At 48.8% G+C, this 20,349-nt stretch overlaps 7 protein-coding genes across 7 annotated transcripts; 4 read left to right on the forward strand and 3 right to left on the reverse strand.

The window, feature by feature from the left end:
* Positions 1-330: 330 nt before the first annotated feature.
* F5147DRAFT_706582 (uncharacterized protein) lies at positions 331-4,336 on the reverse strand. The gene is made up of 3 exons (XM_041438007.1): positions 1,466-4,336; positions 1,099-1,385; positions 331-1,035 (listed from the first exon to the last, which is right to left on the reverse strand). Exons 1-3 carry the CDS (start codon positions 4,307-4,309, stop codon positions 399-401), a joined length of 3,768 nt encoding a protein of 1,255 aa, XP_041290412.1. The 5' UTR covers positions 4,310-4,336; the 3' UTR covers positions 331-398.
* Positions 4,337-10,288: 5,952 nt separating this feature from the next.
* F5147DRAFT_706594 (ESCRT-II complex vps25 subunit) lies at positions 10,289-11,229 on the forward strand. The gene is made up of 5 exons (XM_041438008.1): positions 10,289-10,362; positions 10,427-10,469; positions 10,520-10,680; positions 10,739-10,884; positions 10,934-11,229. Exons 1-5 carry the CDS (start codon positions 10,332-10,334, stop codon positions 11,120-11,122), a joined length of 570 nt encoding a protein of 189 aa, XP_041290413.1. The 5' UTR covers positions 10,289-10,331; the 3' UTR covers positions 11,123-11,229.
* Positions 11,230-13,045, reverse strand: F5147DRAFT_762391 (uncharacterized protein). The gene is made up of 4 exons (XM_041440584.1): positions 12,881-13,045; positions 12,729-12,828; positions 12,021-12,664; positions 11,230-11,968 (listed from the first exon to the last, which is right to left on the reverse strand). The coding sequence occupies exons 2-4, from the start codon at positions 12,805-12,807 to the stop codon at positions 11,282-11,284; spliced, it is 1,410 nt and encodes a 469-aa protein (XP_041290414.1). The 5' UTR covers positions 12,808-12,828; positions 12,881-13,045; the 3' UTR covers positions 11,230-11,281.
* A 219-nt stretch (positions 13,046-13,264) lies between these two features.
* Positions 13,265-13,579, forward strand: F5147DRAFT_809576 (uncharacterized protein; the record flags this gene model as incomplete). The annotated part of the gene is made up of 1 exon (XM_041443421.1): positions 13,265-13,579. The coding sequence occupies one exon, from the start codon at positions 13,265-13,267 to the stop codon at positions 13,577-13,579; it is 315 nt and encodes a 104-aa protein (XP_041290415.1).
* A 1,872-nt stretch (positions 13,580-15,451) lies between these two features.
* Positions 15,452-16,454, forward strand: F5147DRAFT_776103 (uncharacterized protein; the record flags this gene model as incomplete). Its single annotated transcript, XM_041441809.1, has 2 exons — positions 15,452-16,381; positions 16,431-16,454. 2 exons carry the CDS (start codon positions 15,452-15,454, stop codon positions 16,452-16,454), a joined length of 954 nt encoding a protein of 317 aa, XP_041290416.1.
* A 378-nt stretch (positions 16,455-16,832) lies between these two features.
* On the forward strand, positions 16,833-18,114 carry F5147DRAFT_284319 (uncharacterized protein). Its single transcript, XM_041429030.1, has 3 exons — positions 16,833-16,867; positions 16,919-17,804; positions 17,868-18,114. The coding sequence occupies exons 2-3, from the start codon at positions 16,929-16,931 to the stop codon at positions 17,955-17,957; spliced, it is 966 nt and encodes a 321-aa protein (XP_041290417.1). The 5' UTR covers positions 16,833-16,867; positions 16,919-16,928; the 3' UTR covers positions 17,958-18,114.
* Positions 18,115-19,143: 1,029 nt separating this feature from the next.
* Positions 19,144-19,543, reverse strand: F5147DRAFT_654848 (uncharacterized protein; the record flags this gene model as incomplete). Its single annotated transcript, XM_041433911.1, has 2 exons — positions 19,144-19,402; positions 19,467-19,543. The coding sequence occupies 2 exons, from the start codon at positions 19,541-19,543 to the stop codon at positions 19,144-19,146; spliced, it is 336 nt and encodes a 111-aa protein (XP_041290418.1).
* Between the last annotated feature and the right edge of the window lie 806 nt (positions 19,544-20,349).

Genomic DNA, 20,349 nt, shown 5'->3' on the forward strand with positions numbered 1-20,349 from the left:
CGTACATCTTTTTTAACGAGAAGATGTTCACATGCATATGCGTCAAGGAGAGTATCGAATGTGACGATTGCGATCTCGAGGTGATCGAGCTTCGAGCCTGAGTTCAGTCTCCCGGAGGCATGCAACTTTGGTTTCGGAATTCAAAAGCACATCGTTCTTAGTTTGCGATAGGATTTTGATAGGGCACGTCAACAAATCTGACGTGTTCGACCTAATTGCATAAACAACCGCTCCCGTGTGCAGATACGTGAAGATCGCAAAGTCAAGTTATGAGCAAGTGAATCGGATTAGTACCACCATGAATTGGCAATTTCGGAATCAGCCCACCTCAAAGCAGCGCCAAAACAATATTAATTCCAAGCCTAATAATAAACGCAAAAATCATCCTCTAAGTATTATTATAAATACCATCTCCACCGCACCACTCTCACCCTCATATCCTCACCCTGCCCACACACAACAACACCATCCTGCTCAAATTTGAAATCCGTATCCTGCAGGTTGCTTCGAACGACCTTCGTACTGGTCTGAGGCACCATCTTTTTTGAAGGCGGAGAAGTAGATATAGGCTGAGGTAGAGGTGGATCTGGGACTGGGACTGGTGTTTTTTGGTCATCTTTTGGCACATCGGAAGTAGTGGTCGGGTTTTCACCAGCACTCGAAGCGGGAGGTGTGATCTTGGGTGCAGAAGCTGTGGTTACTGTGTTCTTATCGTTCGCAGGTTCCTCAACAACGTCCATAATCTTCCCGTTTGTAGGTGTGGCCAGAAGGATAGACAGCACGAATCCTTCACTTGGGCTAGGCCCAGGAGAAACAAGGTACGTCTCGCTGTCGCTCTCGAGAACCACCGCACGTCCTTCGTCTCCAGTCTCTTCCCCGACACCGTCTATGTCCATTCGCACGTCCTCTGCCCCTGCAGGTGGGTCCTGCGCATGCAGAATCTTCCGCCGCTTTCGAGGTAAAGATACACGTACAGCAGGATCTGCTAGATGTGGGAAGAGCGCACATGCAAGGAGAATCGGAGTGTATTTGAATCTAAAAGACACATCTAGTCAGCACTTGCTCTGGACACAAAAAACGAAACAGAATGAAACTCACCCAGCACCCGTCCCCGAGTCACCAAACACCAGCGTCCGCGCGTGCATCTTCTGGAGCTCTTCTAGATTCTCGGGGTCGACTTTTATTTTCCCATTCACATCGATATTGTCGAGAGTAAACCAGCGTCGCTTGCGGCCATTTGTGACGTCAGCGAACAAGTGTGTGCATGGTGGTGGCGAGGCCGATGTTGTAGGAGCAAGGGCCAAAGCCGCACGACGCGACGCATATTCTTGCAATCGTTGTGACCTGTTGCGTCGCCCAAGCCCAGGGCCACGCGCAGAGCCCTTCTGTAAGATAATACTAATCAGTAACAAATACAAATTGTACGAAAGAGAAAGACGAGAAGAAATGGAAAAAAAACACCCACCTCAACGACCTCAACATGCACAACCTCAATAGCACTCCCATCATGGCCCCACCCCCAACCAGCACTAACGACTCCCCTCCCATCATCCTCCGCTTCCTCTTCAAAGCTCCTCTGTCGCGCATCCGCACTCGTAGCATCATTCACACTCGCAGCACAATACCCTGCACTCGGATGCCCATAAAACGCCTCCCCCCATCCACCCACGAACCGACTCGCCCAGACACCACCAGCATAACCCATCCCGTCAAGCGCCGTAGCTCCAGCAATACCACGAGTACCATTGCTCACAGAACCATGAGACGATACAGTAGGCTGCGAAGCGGAAGATTGTGAGGTACTAGGCGTGATCCCGTTCGATACTGATACAGCGGGTGTAATGCCGTTCGAGGACGTGCCATTTGCTGGTCCAATACCTGCAACTACAGGAGGATCTACGTGGTTTGCATCGCCCCCGACGCTACCTCCATAACTTGATACGGTGGGCACGACTCCAAGCACGACTTTGATGTCTTTGCCTTCTTTTTTTGCGCGAGAGACGGCACTCCATGTTAGAAGACCAGCGTGCACGGCACATGCGAGAACGTTTGAGTCGTCGGTGTAGACGCGTCGGCGGGGAGCGTGCATTGGATGGTAGGTGGGTGGTGCAAAGTTTGGTGCGGTCCTTCCGACAGATCCTGAGGGGTTAGGCGTAGCACTTGATCCAGATGGGCCAGAACCGTTTCCTGCTGCGTTGCTCAAGTTCGTATGTACCGGCCAGAACTGCATTGGCGGAGGGGGCAATAATCCTCCACCCCATAACCGCAGCTTGTGTGGCCTGGAGGCAGGGAGGAAAGAGGACGGAATGAGGACGGTGAGGCGTACTTCTGGAGGGACAACCAAGCCATCTCTTCCAATCTCCTGTGCATCTCCTTGCTTCATGCAGGGCATGTGGTCTCCAAAAAACCAGGGGAACGGCAATGCGGGGAGCACCCATGAGCCAAGGCTGATATGCGGACGCTCCGTTCGGGATTGCAGAAGTAGGGCAAGCTCCTGCGGGGTGGGAAGACGCTCGAAGGCTTCGCGTTCAGCGCGTTCACGCTCCATTGCCTCGCGCTCCGCACGTTCACGAGCTTCGATGTGTTCGCGTGAAATGAGGTCGTGTTCGCGTTCACGAGCGTCAAAGCGCTCACGCTCGAGGGCGTCGAGATGCTGCTGTCGTTCCATACGTTCGAGATGTTCGCGCTCCATCCTTTCCCGCTCGGCGATACTCATATTCATCCCCCGCTCACGCTCTCGTTCCATGTACTCGCGCTCAAGGTGCTCCCTCTCCAATCTCTCTCTTTCCATCCTCTCACGCTCAAAGTGCTCACGCTCGCGTTCGCGTTCCAGCATCACTCTCTCCCTCTCTTCTACCATGGGAGACGGTATCCGCGAGTGTACCTGAGTCGGAGCCTGCGAATGTGAATGCGTACGACGTCCAACTCGTCGATCAGGCTGTTCAAGGGCCCTAAGCTCCCTCTCTCGATCCGACAACACCTTTTGCTCGTGTTCTCTCTCCCCCACTCTCTCCCGCTCTCTCTGCTCCCGCTCTCTCACAAATTCACCCCGCTGCTCCCTCCCACCACCACCGACACCAGTGTTCTCTCGATCCCTGACCAACAGCGCTGGATCTCTCAACTGTAAGATCTCCCCCGGACCCGGACGTTCACTCAACCGTTGATCAGTAGGCAAGCGTTCTCTCTGCTCCCTATCCCTATCTCTGTCCCGGTGCCTCTCTCTCTCAGGACCAGGAAGCCTCAGATCCACACGCTCCCTGTCAACTCTCTGACTTTGCGTATGTTCCCTATCCCTATCCCTATTGTCCCTGTCCCTATCCCATTCATGCGGATGGGGATGTGGAGGAGGCAACGCCTGGAACTGCCCTTGGCCAGGTAACATCCGCCCACGACCCTGCTGGATATGAGAATTATGTGGTGGTGGTATGTGCACATGTCCATGGTTCGGTGTGTGTGCGTGAGTATTATGTGCATGAGGCGATGGGTGGGTGTGGGTGTTCGCCGGTACGTAGGGGGGTCGGGAGAGTGGAGATGCACGATGGCTGCTGGGTCCTGGGCCCGGCCCAGGGTTAGGGTTAGGTCCTACTCTCTCTCGGTCCCCAACGTTAGGTTTATCTCGCTGCATCTCTCCTGGGCGTTCCCTTTCTCGATCTCTGTCACGATCCCGTTGCTGCTGCTGTTGCTGCAAAAGCTCCCTCTCCGCTCTCTCACGCAACGCTTCTCGGTCTCTGTGGATCGCCATCTCGCGCTCGCGGTCTAGAGGGGGGGCGATAGCATGGGAGCGTTCTCTTTCGCGTTCGCGCTCTCTTTCCCTCTGACTCTCCCTATCACGCTCTGGCTGCGGCGCATGCGTGTGGGGATGGGGAAGGATAGGACCAGGGTGGAGCTGCAGGACGCCAGGGCCTGCGGGGACGGGACCACGTTCGGAGGGAGGGCGAGGGCGGTCTAAGCGTTCCATAGGGTGAGCGTGTGGGTCGCGTCTATCTTTGGTGAGAGGTTCACGTCTGTCCATGGGTGGATCACGTCTGTCCATGGGTGGGTCGCGTCTGTCCATAGGTGGGTCGCGTCTGTCTATAGCTGGATCACGTCTGTCCATAACTGGATCACGTCTGTCCATAGCTGGGTCACGCCTATCCATAGCTGGATCACGCCTGTCCATGGGTGGGTCACGCCTGTCCATAACAGGGTCACGTCTTTCCATAGCCGAGTCACGTCTGTCCATGAGCGGGTCACGTCTGTCCATAGGTGGGTCACGTCTATCCAAACCCAAAGGCTCTCTTCTCTCCATGCCCATCTCCCGCCTCTCCATCTCATGTTCCCTCTCTCGAGCAGCCGCACGTATCACATCCATATCTCTCTCCCGCTCATCTCGATAGCGTTGGAGAATTGGGTCTCTTTCCCTCTCGCGTGCAAGGGGTTCTCTGCCAGTTATGAGCGGGTCGCGCACCAGGAGAGGGTCTCGTTCGCGTGGGAAATGCGGATCTCTGTCTCTGGTGAGCAATAGGTCTCGTGGGTCTCTTTCTCTTGGTAGTAGAGGAGTGTCTCTTTCTCTTGGTAGTAGAGGAGTGTCACGTTCTCTCGGGAGTAGAACGGCATCACGCTGTAAACCTGGTTCTCGTTCTCTAGCGCCATCACGTTCTCTTGGAAGGAGAGTGGGATCACGGATGTCTCTGTCACGCGGTAATAGACCTGGATCTCTGGGAAGTAACGTAGGTTCGCGCTCTCTGGGCAACAAGGCAGGTTCTCTATCCCTCGGTAACAAAACAGGGTCACGGATGTGTAGACCTTGTTCACGGGCAAGGTCGCGGAGAGGGCCATCACGGTCTCGCATAGTCTCGCGGTCACGAAAGTTGAGATTTGGGTTTAAATTTGGACTTGGATTATTGAGATTGGGGTTCAAGTTTGGAGGGGGACGTTTTTCGAGTGATTGTTTGGGGGGTTGAGATTGGTTTTGGGGTGAATGAGAGGGTGCTATCGGGGGGTTAGGGTTGTGATATGTGTATGGAGAAAGACGAACCTGGAGCAGTAGTCACAGGGTTGATTACGTTTTGTCGTTGAACTACTGGACTTCTTTCTATAGATTTCATTGAAGGAATGGAAATGAGTGTTTACATGAGGATGAAAAGAAAAGAAGAACGGACCGACGGGTAATGGCGCTCTGGTAGTTGCAGATAGAAGGGTGGAGGACCCCGAAGATGGTCGAGGACCCCAGGAATTATGAGGGTGAGGGTGTTGTAGACTAGCCATTGGTTGTTCGGGGGGTTGCCTAGGTGTGATACGTTGTGGCACGAAAGGGGAAGAAGGTGAATAGCTTGAGTAAGATGGCGGTGCAGGGTACTGGGCATTTGGATGTGGAAGTGTAGGACGAGGCTGAGCTGCATTTGTTTGGGGTGAAACTGAATTCGACTTGACAATTTGTTGGGGTACGGGTGAAGAAGAGCTAGTGCTAGTGCTCGTTGGTCGTTTTCTATGCTGACTAGGTGAATCCTGGAGTAGATCGGACACGTTCATTGTACTATGTCGTCGTTGTCGCTGTCGTTATTGTCTTGGTCGTAGTGGTAGTAGTGGTGGTAGTAGTCTTCTTCGACCTCGTTGTCGGGGTCGGGGTCGTGGACAAGGATGAAGTAAGCTGAAGTAAGTTTGAATGTAGTGGGAGCAAAAAGAAAGCAACTTGGAGGCGAAGCGATACAAATGAATCACCCCGATCGTGATCTAATACACGTGCAGATCCGATCGGTCAGGTACACCTTCTCTCGGCAATTACCGCGGGCCCAAACTCGTGACTTTAATTTCATTCTACTGATAAGACTTGTCCTGGTACTACATAGCTACCCATGTCATTATATGTCAAAACAGGCGTTACAGCCTAATATTTTGACGTTTAACGACAAGGACTCACTAGTAACTCATCCTCTCGGTGTTAACGTTCCCAAGGGAGCCCCGCGTGCTCACATGCCGTCACTCCACAAATTTGCTTCAGATTTATCAATGATTGTATGTCTCACTTACTGTAAATGACTTGTTTCTTGTCCGACATCACTTCCATCAGATTTCATATCGTCAGGCCTTGATGCTGATGCCCTTTGCTCCGCTTCAATTTTTCATACAACGAACAAATCTATATTTGTCATCTCTCATGTGATCCTATGTTTTCATCCATAAATATTACTCGAGCGGCCTTTCTAAATTCTCATACATCAAACACCCTGTCCTCCATATCCCGCAACATACTCGGCCCCGAAATCATTTACTCCTCCAAGCCTAGCGTACTCGTCAGGTCATGTGTATGCATTGTTGTCCATAACATCGCTTGCACATGAGACCTGACGGATATACTTGCTACATAAATTGTCATGATTTCAATCTTCTCGCGACGCAACATGAATGCCTCGATGTCTCAATTGACACCGCAAATCCACTCAAGAACCAATCTACGCTAGCAGCCAAACACCAATCACCACCGAACACCTTCTAGGCTGATTGCGATTGCCACGCTGATAATCAGTACGTATAAGTATCTGCACTAGTAGTAAGTTCGTCCACCTTTCTTGATCGTACCATCAAGTGCTTCGGGCGCTAGCTAAAATGCCTCTCCGCAGCTTTCCCAGTCCTCCCAGAGCTGTATCTTACCATCAGAGCCGGCCTCTGCCCACCATCCTAGCAATCTATCGTACTCCCTCTACTCCCTCCAATCAAATAAACTCTCCCACATCTTTATGTTCCGACCTATGGAAGCTCTTCGGTGACATCGCCGTAGAACCCATGCGCGCCGAGCTCCGGCGCACAGCCTCCACCCACCACTCAGGCGAAAATGGTCTTCCTCAAGTCTTCCTTCTCTTACTTACTTTTATAGGGTCGCCTCCGGCGAGCCGTAACTCCATTTAGTCTGGAACTAAACTCCATCGACGATTCGGCACACGACCAGCGTAGACGAGTCAGAACTATTGCTAGGTTGTGTAACGAGGTCACATCCCATACATTGTAGTGGCACAGGGTCAGTGCAGACTAGTTACGATCTTCAGTCTATCAACTCACCGAGCACTCAAATGCAGATCTCCCGATCTGAGGGCGTCGAATCATTATCTGAGTACGAAGCCCGTCATCCCTTGCATCATGCCATCCGCCTCTACTCAATCGATATATCGTCTGATAGAAACTCTTGCCTGCTCAGTCTTCCCCACCGAGACGTGCATATTCCGAGTTTGCAGTCGTCATTATGAAAGGTCGAGGCTCCCAACAACATATCTGCATCTCTTCCTGTTCAATACGCTATATTTTGGCTGTCTATCAGCAATCTACCCCGCTTTGAAATCCATCGGAACCCGTTCTCCTTCTTCAGAGGCCTTAGCCATCGGTGATGCTGAGGATGTCACAGCGGATGAGTCGCTCCTTCTGGCTGAAACTATCCGTTCATACACGCAGCTAAGATATCTGGATTATAATGGGAAGCATAGAACCACCTCTCCGACCTCTCAATTGGAGTGTGGAGTAGCAGAAGCTGGCCATTAGACCGACGTGATCTCAAATTCGCACCTTTCTTCAATATCGATTTCTATGTAAACACGTTCGCCTCCCCACAACAGTTCGAGATGCATGCACAAGTCATGCCCGAGCAGCTTTTTTGTGCACTATCGACGCATCCCACACCCTCGAATACATCATTATCATCTCCTTTGATTCAGACGATGACGAGCACTCAGACAACTGTTTGATAGCAAATCACACGCAGCTGCGAACATTGGGGCCTCGTATTTGAAATGACCCCGTCTACCTTGACAACGACCCATGTGGAGTTCGCTTCATATTCGCTACAAATCACCGAGTTTATCCACCTACCATTACTTACATTCCACGGATCATTCAACGGGCTCCGGCTGTTTTCCCCACTTGGACTCTCTGCAATGACGCATCGATGGTCCGATATCGATCCTGAACCCGAGTCACCCCCCTGCAGCCATCTAATGTAGGCTTCTCTATCGTAAAGGATGTCGCTCGGATCATTATCATTTTCTCTATGCTCCCTTGCGTCAAACAAGTTACTTAGACACGCGGACGAGAATGAGCGGGACAAGGTTAACCAGCACCTTGGATATTTGACATCTTCCGCGGTTGCTAGCCGTCATATCACCCCTGGTTACCGGAATTCGGGATTTCTACAAGTATGTGTCGGGGCAATTGTCGCTTTCGTTAACGTTGCAACTCGGACGTCGTTCTGGTGTACTGTGAGATGCATACTTGAAGCTTGATGATACGAACGAGGCTACGTCGCTCGAACGTACGCAGTTGCATATGCTAGGCTGATATGATATCTAAATGAATACTTGGTCGGTTTCTCTATCCTCGTTTGATATTCCCATCCCCCGATTTCACCAAGTGAATGCGTCTGGTACACAAGCGAGCGTCTGCATGCGCTTGACATCTCGAGGAGGACAGTGAGATCAGCAGATCCATGGGTAGACGATGACGCCATGATGGGCAGTACTATGTCAGGGAATACGGGGATTCAACACAACATGTGATATTCTATCCATGACAAATACGATGCAAAGCTCCAAGCTCCATGTTGAGATACGATATAGCTACTTATCTCATAGGGTCCAACAACCATATAGAAGATATAACGAGCCACATGCTGAGGTACAATAACCACGTCCAGCGTGGAAAAAAAGATAACCCAACAATCATATACATGGATGACGCGCTAAGCAAGAACGAAGAGAGGAAACCAAGTCGAAATGAGTCAACACTGTTGGTGATAGAATAAAACGAGTATTGTTGATCGTAGATAGCAGTGCATCAAGAAGGAGACTAGAGTACGGAAATGAAAAGTTAGCAGCAGTGACAGATACAGGGCAAGGGGGGGAACGTACATATCCCTACTAATAGGTCGCGTTCTTGGCAGGAACAATGTACCCATGGACCGATTTGGTCATCTCTTGGAGACAGAAGGGGTGCTCTCCATGCTCAGCGTGGGCCTTGCTAGTAGCAAGCAATGGTCTGCACCCCTTCAGATGCCGAGTCAAAGAATCAGTCCTCGAGCACAGCTTCTTGCAATAGGGGCATTTGTAGGACGTAGCAAAGTGGACGCCTTCGATGTGACGGCTCAAATACTTCATCGCCTCTAGGTCCGAGTAACCCTCAAATTTGCAGGAAGTGGCTTTCTTCATGTCAACACCATGCCAATACCACAGGTGATCTTCGATGCCGGCCTTGTCCACCTCTATGAACAGACCACATGGCTGGTCGGTCCAATCGCATGAGCGTACGCAGGTCAACTTTGGTGAGAGGTCCTTCGTAACGTTTCCGGATCCATCGGGGTAGTGATCATCCAATTCCATCACCCCAAATCTCCTCGTTCGAAGGGGATTGCTGTGGGAATCAAGCATAGGCATAGATTCACTAAGAAAATGATGAGATGAAGTGCGTCATCAAACTCGAGATTGAAGCTGTGACATGAAAGACTACATGTAAAAGGCATTGTTAGCATATAAAGATATCAGGACGATGACCTTTGATATACCTGGAATGTGACGATCAATGTACTTCTTCACTAGACGATGTACAACAGTACAACTCCGATAAGATTCCAAGATGATAATAACGGCATTCTTGCGGAGGCATACTCAATCAAAACCATAAACTTTAGCAGAGGCACTTGCTCAAGACAACAGCAAGAGAACTCAAACACGAGCGGGAAGTTGATTCATTATAGCTTAAAGGGTCAGTCGCATTTTTTATTTGTACACATGCAAAGACACTTACCTTGGCTATCCACTGTGTCGTAACCCAGGGTATACCTTAATTTAACGTGGTAATTAGAGGGGATGATGTAATGTAACCACTCGAAGCATGCCGCAATACTTTCGAGATGAAACTATGGTTCAACATTAGCGCTTAGTACATGGAGATTCTACGAGCCAATTGGCAATGCAATAAAGGGGTACACAGCATGTGGTGTCCCAATTATGATGTAAGATGAGGGTGGTATTCTCTGTGCTAGGTGACCGTCAGTCAACAGTTGCGCTGTGAGGAAAATCGATATACATTACATATCGGTTTGATAGGTGTATCAACTATCCACGGTTATTATAACTTTTTAGAGGCATAGAGCTGCACGCATCACGCAATGGTTGTATCGAGATTAGAATTCGCCGTAGCCTCAATTGTGCCAGACGGCCCAGACCAGTGCATGAGAGCAAAGTTCAGAGGGTAAGCGTTGTTTTGGTCTGTTGTGCAAAGGCTTCCAGGAGTTTCCTTATATGGACTTCTCTGCACTTTGCAGTAAAGTCGATGAGCTAAGAGCTTGACTTAGTAAGCTTGAAGCTTGATGCATGGCTCTTTCTACCCATACTACTCCGTCAGGTAATTCTGCATTCCCAACAATTGATAATGCTGCATGCTTCTCAAATACTGACCTACTAACTAGGATTTCTGCTACCGTCAATCCACTCAGCACCCCCCTTCTTTACGTACGCATTCCGCCTCAAATCCTGAATTGATATTCACACCCACCAGACAGTGAGCAACCAAACCAAAGCACTCACGCACATCTCACAGAGAAATGGATACACCTCATACTGACATACGCGAGACACAAGCGTCTCTTTGTGCTGCGCGTTGAGGATGCAGAGGTCCCGGGCGGCGAATGGGATGAGATCCTTCGTAATGAGAGGATAAACCGTGCGTTCTATTTCAACTGTTATTTTTGCGAAGACTTGTTGTGACATATGTGTTTCAGGACGAATCTTACCGCAGTATCTCTCGTCGTTGATGGCTATCATGGTCGCAAAGAACCTCGCCGTCTACGAGCCGTCTAAGCAGACCCGTGCAGTGCTGCTTTACTGGCGTCTTCCGGAAGAATGGGCTGATGTTCTCCATTCGTGGGTTAGTACCTCCTTCAATCTCAAGTTAAATAATTTATCGTCGCATACAGGCAACGGCGACTGGCCAGCTCAATACCATCCTCACTTTTTATGAGATTTCAGACCCTCCCATCCAGTCACCTCTTTCTGGTATTCCTATACCACTCCTGCGGCGGGCTATTACCATTCTCTCACGCTCCAATCGAGCACAAATCATCGGGGTTGCTGATGGCGAAGGTGTGAGGTTCTTTGTAGGATGATTTTTAGAACAGAGACTTGTAATCTGATAATGTACGTCGTTGTACTACTTATACGCAATATATGGTAGTCTACCGCAAAGCAAGCTATGAACAAACATTTAAACAACAGTGATGATAGTACACGCTCATCTTATCGCAGTTCGAGTGTCCTTGATGAACTCATGAATTCTTGTCAAATTTACGTCTTGACCCCAGTACCGCAGTGCCCACCAAACGACCCATTGGATCCAGCTTTATTGGAAAGTCAGTCTTGGACTTAGATGCAGGGGCTTTTCTCAGCGGAGAACCTGGCATCTGCATGGGAGATGGGAGCAGTCTCGCATCACCTCTTTCTTCAGTAGCCCTTCCCTTCCCCTTCGTTGGTCTTGTAGGTTGCAATGAAACTTTCACTACCTTGGACGGTCGCGCTCCCATAATGGCGTCCCCCTCGTTCTTCCGCTTATTCGTCTTAGCTGCTTTCTGCCCGGTGTAATTGATGGGAGAGCGTGATTGTACACTGTACGGGCGATACGGGCGATCCTCAGGAAGTGGTCGTTCGCGGTCGTCCATGCTCTCCGTTGCTCGCCTGCCCCGTAGCCATGTAACACCACGACTGGGCCCTTCGTCTTCATTCTCCTTGCTCGACTCGTTTCCATAATCGCTATCAATATCATCGAGATTGTCCCCTCGAACCTCACACACATCGTCCAACCAGTCTTCGTCAAATGCACGCTCAAGCCTGTCAGGGGCGTTTCTATCGACAACCAAGAGAGATTGTTCTTCTGGAATCTCTACGGTTTGTTGGATTTTTTGAAGGCGCGCGTTCTCTTCCTTCAGAGCCTCATATTTTCCTTTGTATTTGTCGTGCTGCCAGTGTGAGGTAAATCAACAGTACTTGCTGGAATGTATGCATGCTTACCGCCACTTTGTTTCTATGCGCACGATGCTCAAACTCTCTTGTCCTTTCCGCCAACTCTTTCATTCCTTTATCTAGTTCCTCTTTCTCCTTTCGTGCATTTCGCGCATCTCTTTGTGCAGTCTTACAATTTTCCCTCCACGTCTGCTCGGCACTCTCAGCGACTTCGTACTTCTTTTGCAGCACAGCAATTGAGCGCTCGACTTTGCGGCGCTCGTTCTCATGAGTCGTGCATGTACTTTTGAGGTCTGCATGCTGCGCCTGGAGAAGGTCGTACTCTCTTTGTAGCTCCTGATGCTGATCATCCAGCTCATCGCGTTCCTTGTTCGCGCTCGACAAATTCCGTCGCAACTGTTCCAAACGCTTATTCAAGCGTTGTAGTTCTGCCGTGTTTTCACGCGTTTTCTTGCGGAGGCTAGAGACGTGCTCAATAGTCGAATCCGGGTCGTCGGAAAGTGTAAAATCAATATCAACAGCCGAATCTCTACGGGGAGATTGTGTGCCAGGTTGTGTGAGCGATCGGTGAGGGTTTAAGAATATTTGAAATGCATCCTTGCGCTGGATACGCTTGCGACAAGTGGGACATTTGAAAGGCGGAGGTCCGGCTTGGAAAAGGTTTTCGATGCATGTGTTGCAGAAGCCGTGTCCTGTATACGATCAAGGATAATATAAATGAGTTGGACATAGTCATGATTTGCACGGATGACTCACCGCACTTGAATGACCGCATATCTTTCAGGGGAACACCATCAAGGTGAATAGAGCATTCCACCACCAGCTCATCTGGCATCTTCCCGAACTAAAAGGTGACCTTTAAAGATGATGAGCATGCATTTCCGCACACATATCAGAAAATCGACTACCGAACGGACTCCGTGTACAATGTACTAAGTTCAGGCAACAGTTTGACGATCGTCGAGTTGGTGTCAGTTGGTGAGAAATAGTATTCAACTCTTTAGAGGTGATGATGAGTTTGATAATAGTATACCCATACGTTTACCACCTAGAATTTAGAATTATTGGCAGCCTGAGTAAGACGTTCTAGTATGTAGTGCAGGGTCTGAGGTCACATGCACAGTTGACGTGACTGTTACTGACGCGTTACGCGCCTTATTTCGCTTCCAGTCTTTGCTAGTACGACCCAACCCCCGTCGCGGTGCGTAAACAGTGCTACAGTCTTCCAGGTTCTCCTATTAATTTTTCCATGAGCATCCATTTTAATTGGTAAGTTCGAGCCACTAGCTACGATGTACCACCATGCTAATGGTTCAACGACAGCGGAACCAAATTACGAATCCTCAGCTCCCTTCGATTACGCTGAAGCAGACATCATTTTGCTTTCCACTGATGGCGCCGAGTTTCGATTATTCACGCTCTTCCTCTTCCCTACCTCTCCATTCTTCGAGTCAGTATTCTTCCTTCCTCAGGGCCCTAATGGTGGTAATTCTGACCAAGAAACGAAGGATGGCTTCGCAGTCATCCCCATATCTGAGGACAGCAAACTTCAGATTTATTTCTCAGGTTTTGCTTTCTATCAACACTCAGATGATCCTCTTTCTTGACAACCTGACGGACGCCCTACCTGTGATCGCAATTGCGAGGAAATTTGTGCCATACCTAGTCGAGAAAAAGCATGCTAGGCTCTTATGGCTTCGACGTTTCTCCAGACCGAGTCGGTTCGATACTTTGTAATTGCCAGACAAGCACGGCCCAAACCTGAAACTATCCTTGCCACCAGAAACAAGACCCTAAATTCTCACGTGGTTTGCAGAAATCGATCTTTCTACCGCATCCGACCTTCTTGCCCTTCTGACACACCACAAACTTGCAGTATCGTCGTGCAAACATTTGCGCACAACTTGTGATACATGACCAAGCATTCTGACCATCATGACAGTCCCAGTGACCGACTGCAATTAGATATTTGGTTGGGTGCGTGAAGTTCATAGTACCCGGAGGTAGTGTAACTGCGGAATGGCACCGACCAGAGATTTTTGCCTTGGGACGCCACTCCAGTTGTGTGGTGATCAAAATTTATGTAAATTATTGAAAGGCTACCCTGTCCGGCGGCACTGTGCGGACTAGACGATAAATGGTCGGAACTTCACGCTGTTCAGTTTGCTTGGGCTAAGTGGAAGCGAACATGACGAAGTTCAGTGACATTTTTGCTCTGGAAGTCGGAGATGCCATCGCTCCGGTGCGTGTCTCGCTTTAGATCACGAAGTGATTCTGATACTTCGAGCTGATGGTAGACTTCTGACTGTCACCGTGAGCAAGGCAGTATATAGTCCCATAGAAAAACAACGCCATCATGTCCCTCAGCAGGAGTGAGCAGCACTCAGCACCCTCCTGTCCCTATCGACTCAGTCCAGACTGTCGAAGAGTTGCATTCAAATACCTGGGAAACCAGCCAGCCAGGTATTTCTACTTACATGTCTGTCACAACCTTTTCTCTTGTTTCATAAACATGGGTTCTTGATAGTGATATCAGTTGTAGCACCATCCGTCGTTGGCAAGGCCTGCTACCTACTCTCTTAACTTTCTGCTTCTGACCGTCTAGATGTTGTCACTATGAATCCATGTTTTTGGTGCACGAGTCTTGGCTGTTACGATCTAGCTGAATTGCTTGAAACCCAGAACCCAGTAATCGATGGCCTCAGACAAGCCTCAAGATGTTCTGTAAGATCTACATTAACGTCGGCTTCACAAACCAAAGCGTCTCTGCTAGCCATGTTCATGATTTTTTATTTCCAGGTTCAAGGATTGAAGAAGACAGGACATTGAGACGTCCTTCTTTCAAGGCCTGACTACGAGAGACTAGGTTCTGCACTTGCGTCGAAAGAACGTGCGACACCGCAACGCCGTCGACCACTTCTCAAGATCTCATGTTTGAACTTGAACGGTGAAGGAATGTTCTCGCGGGTAAGTCATCCCTAACTCTACTGGAACAATTTGTAAGTTGCTGATCGAAGGCAGAAATGATAACAGATCGTGCTAGATACTCATATCACGCAAAAAAATGAGCTATAGCCTTCCAGATCGACAAAGTGGCTGTTGCGCTAGACACTGGTTAGATTGTCACTTGCCACAGCCCCAGTTTCATTATCACCACATGGCTTATCTTCCTGCGTATCTTCTTGATCACCATCGCGTACCATCTCGCTTTACAAATACCCAGGTTGTTCTGAACAACAACGGACCAAAGGGCCGTGAGGTCAAAGAAGACACGATGTATGTAATAAATGCCGAACTTCTGCAGTGGTCTGCGCCCTAACAGGCAACCTGCCAGCGCATGACCAGTTCGAGTCTCTTGACTTTATCAGAGCCCCTTTATCCGACAAGCACACCCCACGAATCTCAAGTTTCAACCGGTGAGTTCAGCTCACTAGCTACGATCAGCCATATTCATGACACCACAAAGATCATAATCGCCAATGGAATTGCCAACGCAAACCTGTGCTTCAGCCCCGTTCGATCACGCTAAAGCAGACGTTATCTTACGATCAGCTGATGGCGTGGAGTTTCGAGTTTTCATGCTCTTCCTCTCCCTTGCCTCTCCGTTCTTCGAAACATTGTTTGGCCTCCCTCAGGCATCTGATGGGACTTCCGATCAAGAGATGAAAGATGGCATAGCAGTCATCGCTGTGTCTGAGGACAGCAAAACTCTAGATTTGTTTCTCAGGTTTTGCTATCCATCGACGCTGGCGGAGGATCCTTGCCTTGACAACCTCACAGAGGTTCTTTCTGTACTCGCAGCTGCGAGGAAGTATTCACTAGACCTGATCGAGAGAAAAGTATGTCAGGCTCTGGCAAATCCCAAGGTTCTTGAGACAGAGCCCCTTCGTTCCTTCGCCATAGCGAGGAACGCACGGCTCAAGCATGAAACCATCACCGCTGCCAGACACAACTTGCGGCAACCCTTAATCCCTGTGTTATTTGCAGAGATCAACCTGATCACCGCATCCGACTTTCTTGCCCTACTAACATACCACAAGAAATGCGCTATCGCCGTAAAAGCCCTAATGAAGGACTTCACATGGATGACGAATCATTATGGCAATATAGATAGCTGCATTTGGCTGTTCAATCGTCCCCGCTACAACCAGTACTGCTGCGGACAGGGTACCGACACGAGATTTTGGCCTTGGAATACCGCTCCACTTGCATGGTGGACAACATATATGCAGGAGGTATACGAGCTATTGCAGGATAGCCCGTCTGGGGATACTGTGAGGACGGCAGCGGACAGGACAATCCAAAAGGTCAGAAGTGCGAGCTGTGGTGCTTGCTCCGGTCGGGTAAAAGAAGGCATGACGGAGTTTAGCAACTTGCTTGCTCTAAAAGTCGAAGAAGCTGTCGCTCCGGTATGTACATTGCTATACAACACGAGCAAATCCTGAGAGCTCCCGACAGATCGAGCTGGAGATGGACTTTTGATCGCAACTGTAAGGCATTATACAATATTGTGGTAAAACACTTTATTAACATCATCTGGCAGATTGTGTCCATAAACTTGTGTCAAGTGTCCAATAATCATGACTCGGTTAGATCTAGCAGTTGAACGTTGAACTTACATAAATATCAAGAAAGGGTATCTCTCAGGGGTTGGGACCGCCGATCTAGTAGTGTAGAAATATGTCTCAAGGATTACGATTACTCCTTTCCTCCATGGGTCTTCCGTAGCTTCCAGTTAACTTGGTGACCTTCCTAGTATGACGCTGTGAATATAATAACAATTTGATATACATGACATACATTCGCAATTTCATCGAGTTTCTTCCACACCGCCCTTTTGTTGTTCTTCCAGAATCTATCGATCGTTATTGTATTCTCTACACAGTCAAATGTAAGTTCAACTTATCGCCCAGGAATATATTCTTGACCATACTGTTCATACAAAGGAAACTCCTCATGGCAACCCCGCCATTTCTGCATGCCAAAGCAGATATCATCTTTCGATCGTCCGATGGCGTTGATTTTCGTGTGATCACACCCTTTCTGAATCTCGCCTCGTCGTCTTTTGACTCTATCATCAAGCAAACGGCACAATCAAACCAGATCGAAGGTGATCTGCCCGTCGTGCCCGTGGCAGAAAACCACAGAGTCCTTGACATCTGGCTCAGATTTTGCTACCCTTCAACTCTTGCAGAGGATCCTCCTCTGCATGAATTTGAAGATATCATACCTGTGCTTGAGGCAGCCAGGAAATATTCTTTGCAAACGCTTGAGCACAAAGTTCGCCAAGCGCTTAAAAGCCATATGGAGAAAGAGCCTTTGAGATGCTTTGCGATTGCAATGCGTGCCCAGCTAGATATTGAAGTCACGCTCGCCGCAAAATATACTCTCCGCCAATCTCTGATTCCTGAGAGCGTTCCAGAAATCGACCTCATCACGGCAAAGCAACTGCTCACACTACTTACCTATCATCAGGGGTGCAGCAAATCGTTGCAATCCTTGGGGGTGGATCTATCTTGGATCGCCAGCAGTTACCCAAACGTGAATGCGACAGAATACCAATGGATCATTAGCGGCTCCTGTAACTGCGAGTCCAGCAGTCGATTCTTGCTCAATGGTCAACGACCATTGAAATGGTGGAGTGATTACATGGAAAAAAGTCTGGTGTCTTTGTACGACAAGCCATCTGGCCACACGGTTCTTATGGGGGTCGGTGACACAGTCCGGGGTGTTCGAGCTATGGGTTGCTCGCGGTGCTGTTCAAATATCCTGGTAAACATGACGGGATTTGCCGAGCTTTTTAGCAGGAAGGTTGATACGTTGACAGCAAAGGTGATTTGATGGCTTGTTCCTTTGCTAGCAGCGCATCAGGCTCATAATATCACAATTGAAAAGGTTCATCTTGATGTGCTCACCCTAACAAGGGGGTGGATGAGACAGGGCGGGTTCTGGGGGAAGGGCGGGAAGAAGAAGAAGAAGAAGTGAAGGAACTCTCAAAACTACTGTACATACAAGTTGGCATACAGGTTGTCGAAGTAGTCTGACACTACATAATCTCAAGATCAAACTGTACATTATGGAACACGGCAATACCATCGACCGACCAATGTGCTTAGTAGAAATTGAATGTCATGTCTCAGTGGTGATCACTGATGTGCACGCCGTTCTAAAACGCCGCCTGCTTTAAGAAAATTGTGCCACAAGACAAGCCAGGCGCTGATGACATGCTAGCACTAAGCTGATCATTGTCCTGGAAGTAAGCGAGTCGCTCATCTACATATCAGATAAATAACGGGATGAATCTTTTGTACTCGTGGTCATCAGGAGCAATCCGCGGAACTAGAAGATCAGTTAAGCAGGAAATACCGTAAGCCGATTGATATATCAGCGAGATCGAGAAAAATATGATCATGGATTATAAAACGGGAATCAACAATGCACGGATGGTGCCCGAAATTACAAGCAGCTGCTTGTGATTAGTGGTGGTCACCAGCGTGATCAACGGACTTGCAACCGGGGAATAGCTTGACACGGACAGGGGAGGTGGCAACAGCTGCAGTCATACATGTTACGGGGTTTCACCGGTGACAGGTGTTCCATGGTGCGATGATTTATTTGTGGTTGACTTTGAATCACTTTCTTTCTTTAGGTCTGGGTTTGTTCCTTTTACGTGGTAGGGCAAGTCTGTGACGATGTAGACGAACATTGGAGGTGTGGCGAAAGGGCCTATACCGAGGACTGCAGTCACTGCACGTGGACGTAACCCCAAGAAAGTGAGAGTACTGCTACAACGATATGCAGAGGGTTGAGGATGGGAATAAAAGAGATTGTTCATCTGGAATCTCTACGGTTTGTTGGATTTTTGAAGCCGCGCGTTCTCTTCCTTCAGAGTCTCGTATTTTCCTTTGTGTATTTGCCATACTGCCAGCGCGAGGTAAATCAACAATACTTTGCTGGCATGCATGCTTACCACCACTTTATTTATGTGCGCACGATGCTCAAGCTTTCGACTTTGCGGCGCTCGTTCTCATGAGTCGTGCATGTACTTTTGAGGTCAGCATGCTGCGCCTGGAGAAGGTCGTACTCCCTTTGCAGCTCCTGATGTTGATCATCCAGCTCATCGCGTTCCTTGTTCGGGCTCAACAAATTCCATCGCAACTGTTCCAAACGCTTATCCAAGCGTTGGGGTTTTCTTGCGGAGGCTAGAGACGCGCTCAATAGTCGAATCCGCATCGTCGGAAAGTGTAAAATCAATATCGACACCCGAATCTCTACGGGGAGATTGTGTGCCAGGTTGTGTGAGTGATTGGTGAGGGTTTAAGAATATTTGAAATGCATCCTTGCGCTGGATATGCTTGCGACAGGACATTTGAAAGGCGGAGGTCCGGCTTGGAAAAGGTTTTCGATGCATGTGTTGCAGAAGCCGTGTCCTATATACAATTAAGGATAACATAAACGAGTTGGACATAGTCAGAATTTGCACGGACAACTCACCGCACTTGAATGACCGTATCTTTCAGGGGAACACCATCAAGGTGGATAGAGCATTTCACCAACAGCTCATCTGACATCTTCCAAAACTAAAAGGTGACCTTTAAATATTATGAGCATGCATTTCCGCATCCATATCAGAAGATCGACTAGCGAACGGACTCACGGTGTGTACAATGTACTAGGTTCAGGCAACAGTTTGGCGATCGTCGAGTTGTCAGTTGGCGAGAAATAGTATTCAACTCTTTAGAGGTGATAACGAGCTTGATAATAGTATACGCATATATTTACCACCTAGAATTTAGAATCATTCCTCAGTAAGACGCGTTCTATGTGGTGCAGGTTAAAGGGCAGCGGTCACAGTCAACGTGACTGACGCGTTACACGCTTGGTTTTGTTCCGGTCATCCGAGTCTGACTTCGCTACGACCACAACCCAACTTCCAACCTGTCACGCTCTAGATCACGAACTAATTTTGGTACCTTTGGATAGGTCGAGGTGATAGCGGACTTCTGACTGTCATGGTGAGCAAGGCAGTATATAGTGCCATAGCAAAACAACATCATCGTGTCCATCAGCAGGAGTGAGTAGCACTCAATCCAGACTGTTGAAGAGCTGAATTTGAATACCTGGGGAACCATCAAGCCAGGTATCTCCGTTTGCACGTCTGCCGCAACCTTTCCTTTGTTTCGTTCATGGATTCTTGATAGTGAATCATCCTTTGTTAGCAGAACCTGCAACCTTTTTCGTTAACTGTCTGCTTCTCGCCGACTAGACTTTTTTCACGAATGCATGCTTTTGGTGCGCGAGTCTCGGTTATTGCCCAAGGTCTGGAACCCAGTAACCTATGGTCTCAGACAAGCCTCTAGACATTAGGCTGTAAGAC

Source organism: Suillus discolor (assembly GCF_016758755.1).
Source record: "Suillus discolor strain FC423 chromosome Unknown F5147scaffold_45, whole genome shotgun sequence".
Classification (NCBI taxonomy): Eukaryota; Fungi; Basidiomycota; class Agaricomycetes; order Boletales; family Suillaceae; genus Suillus; species Suillus discolor.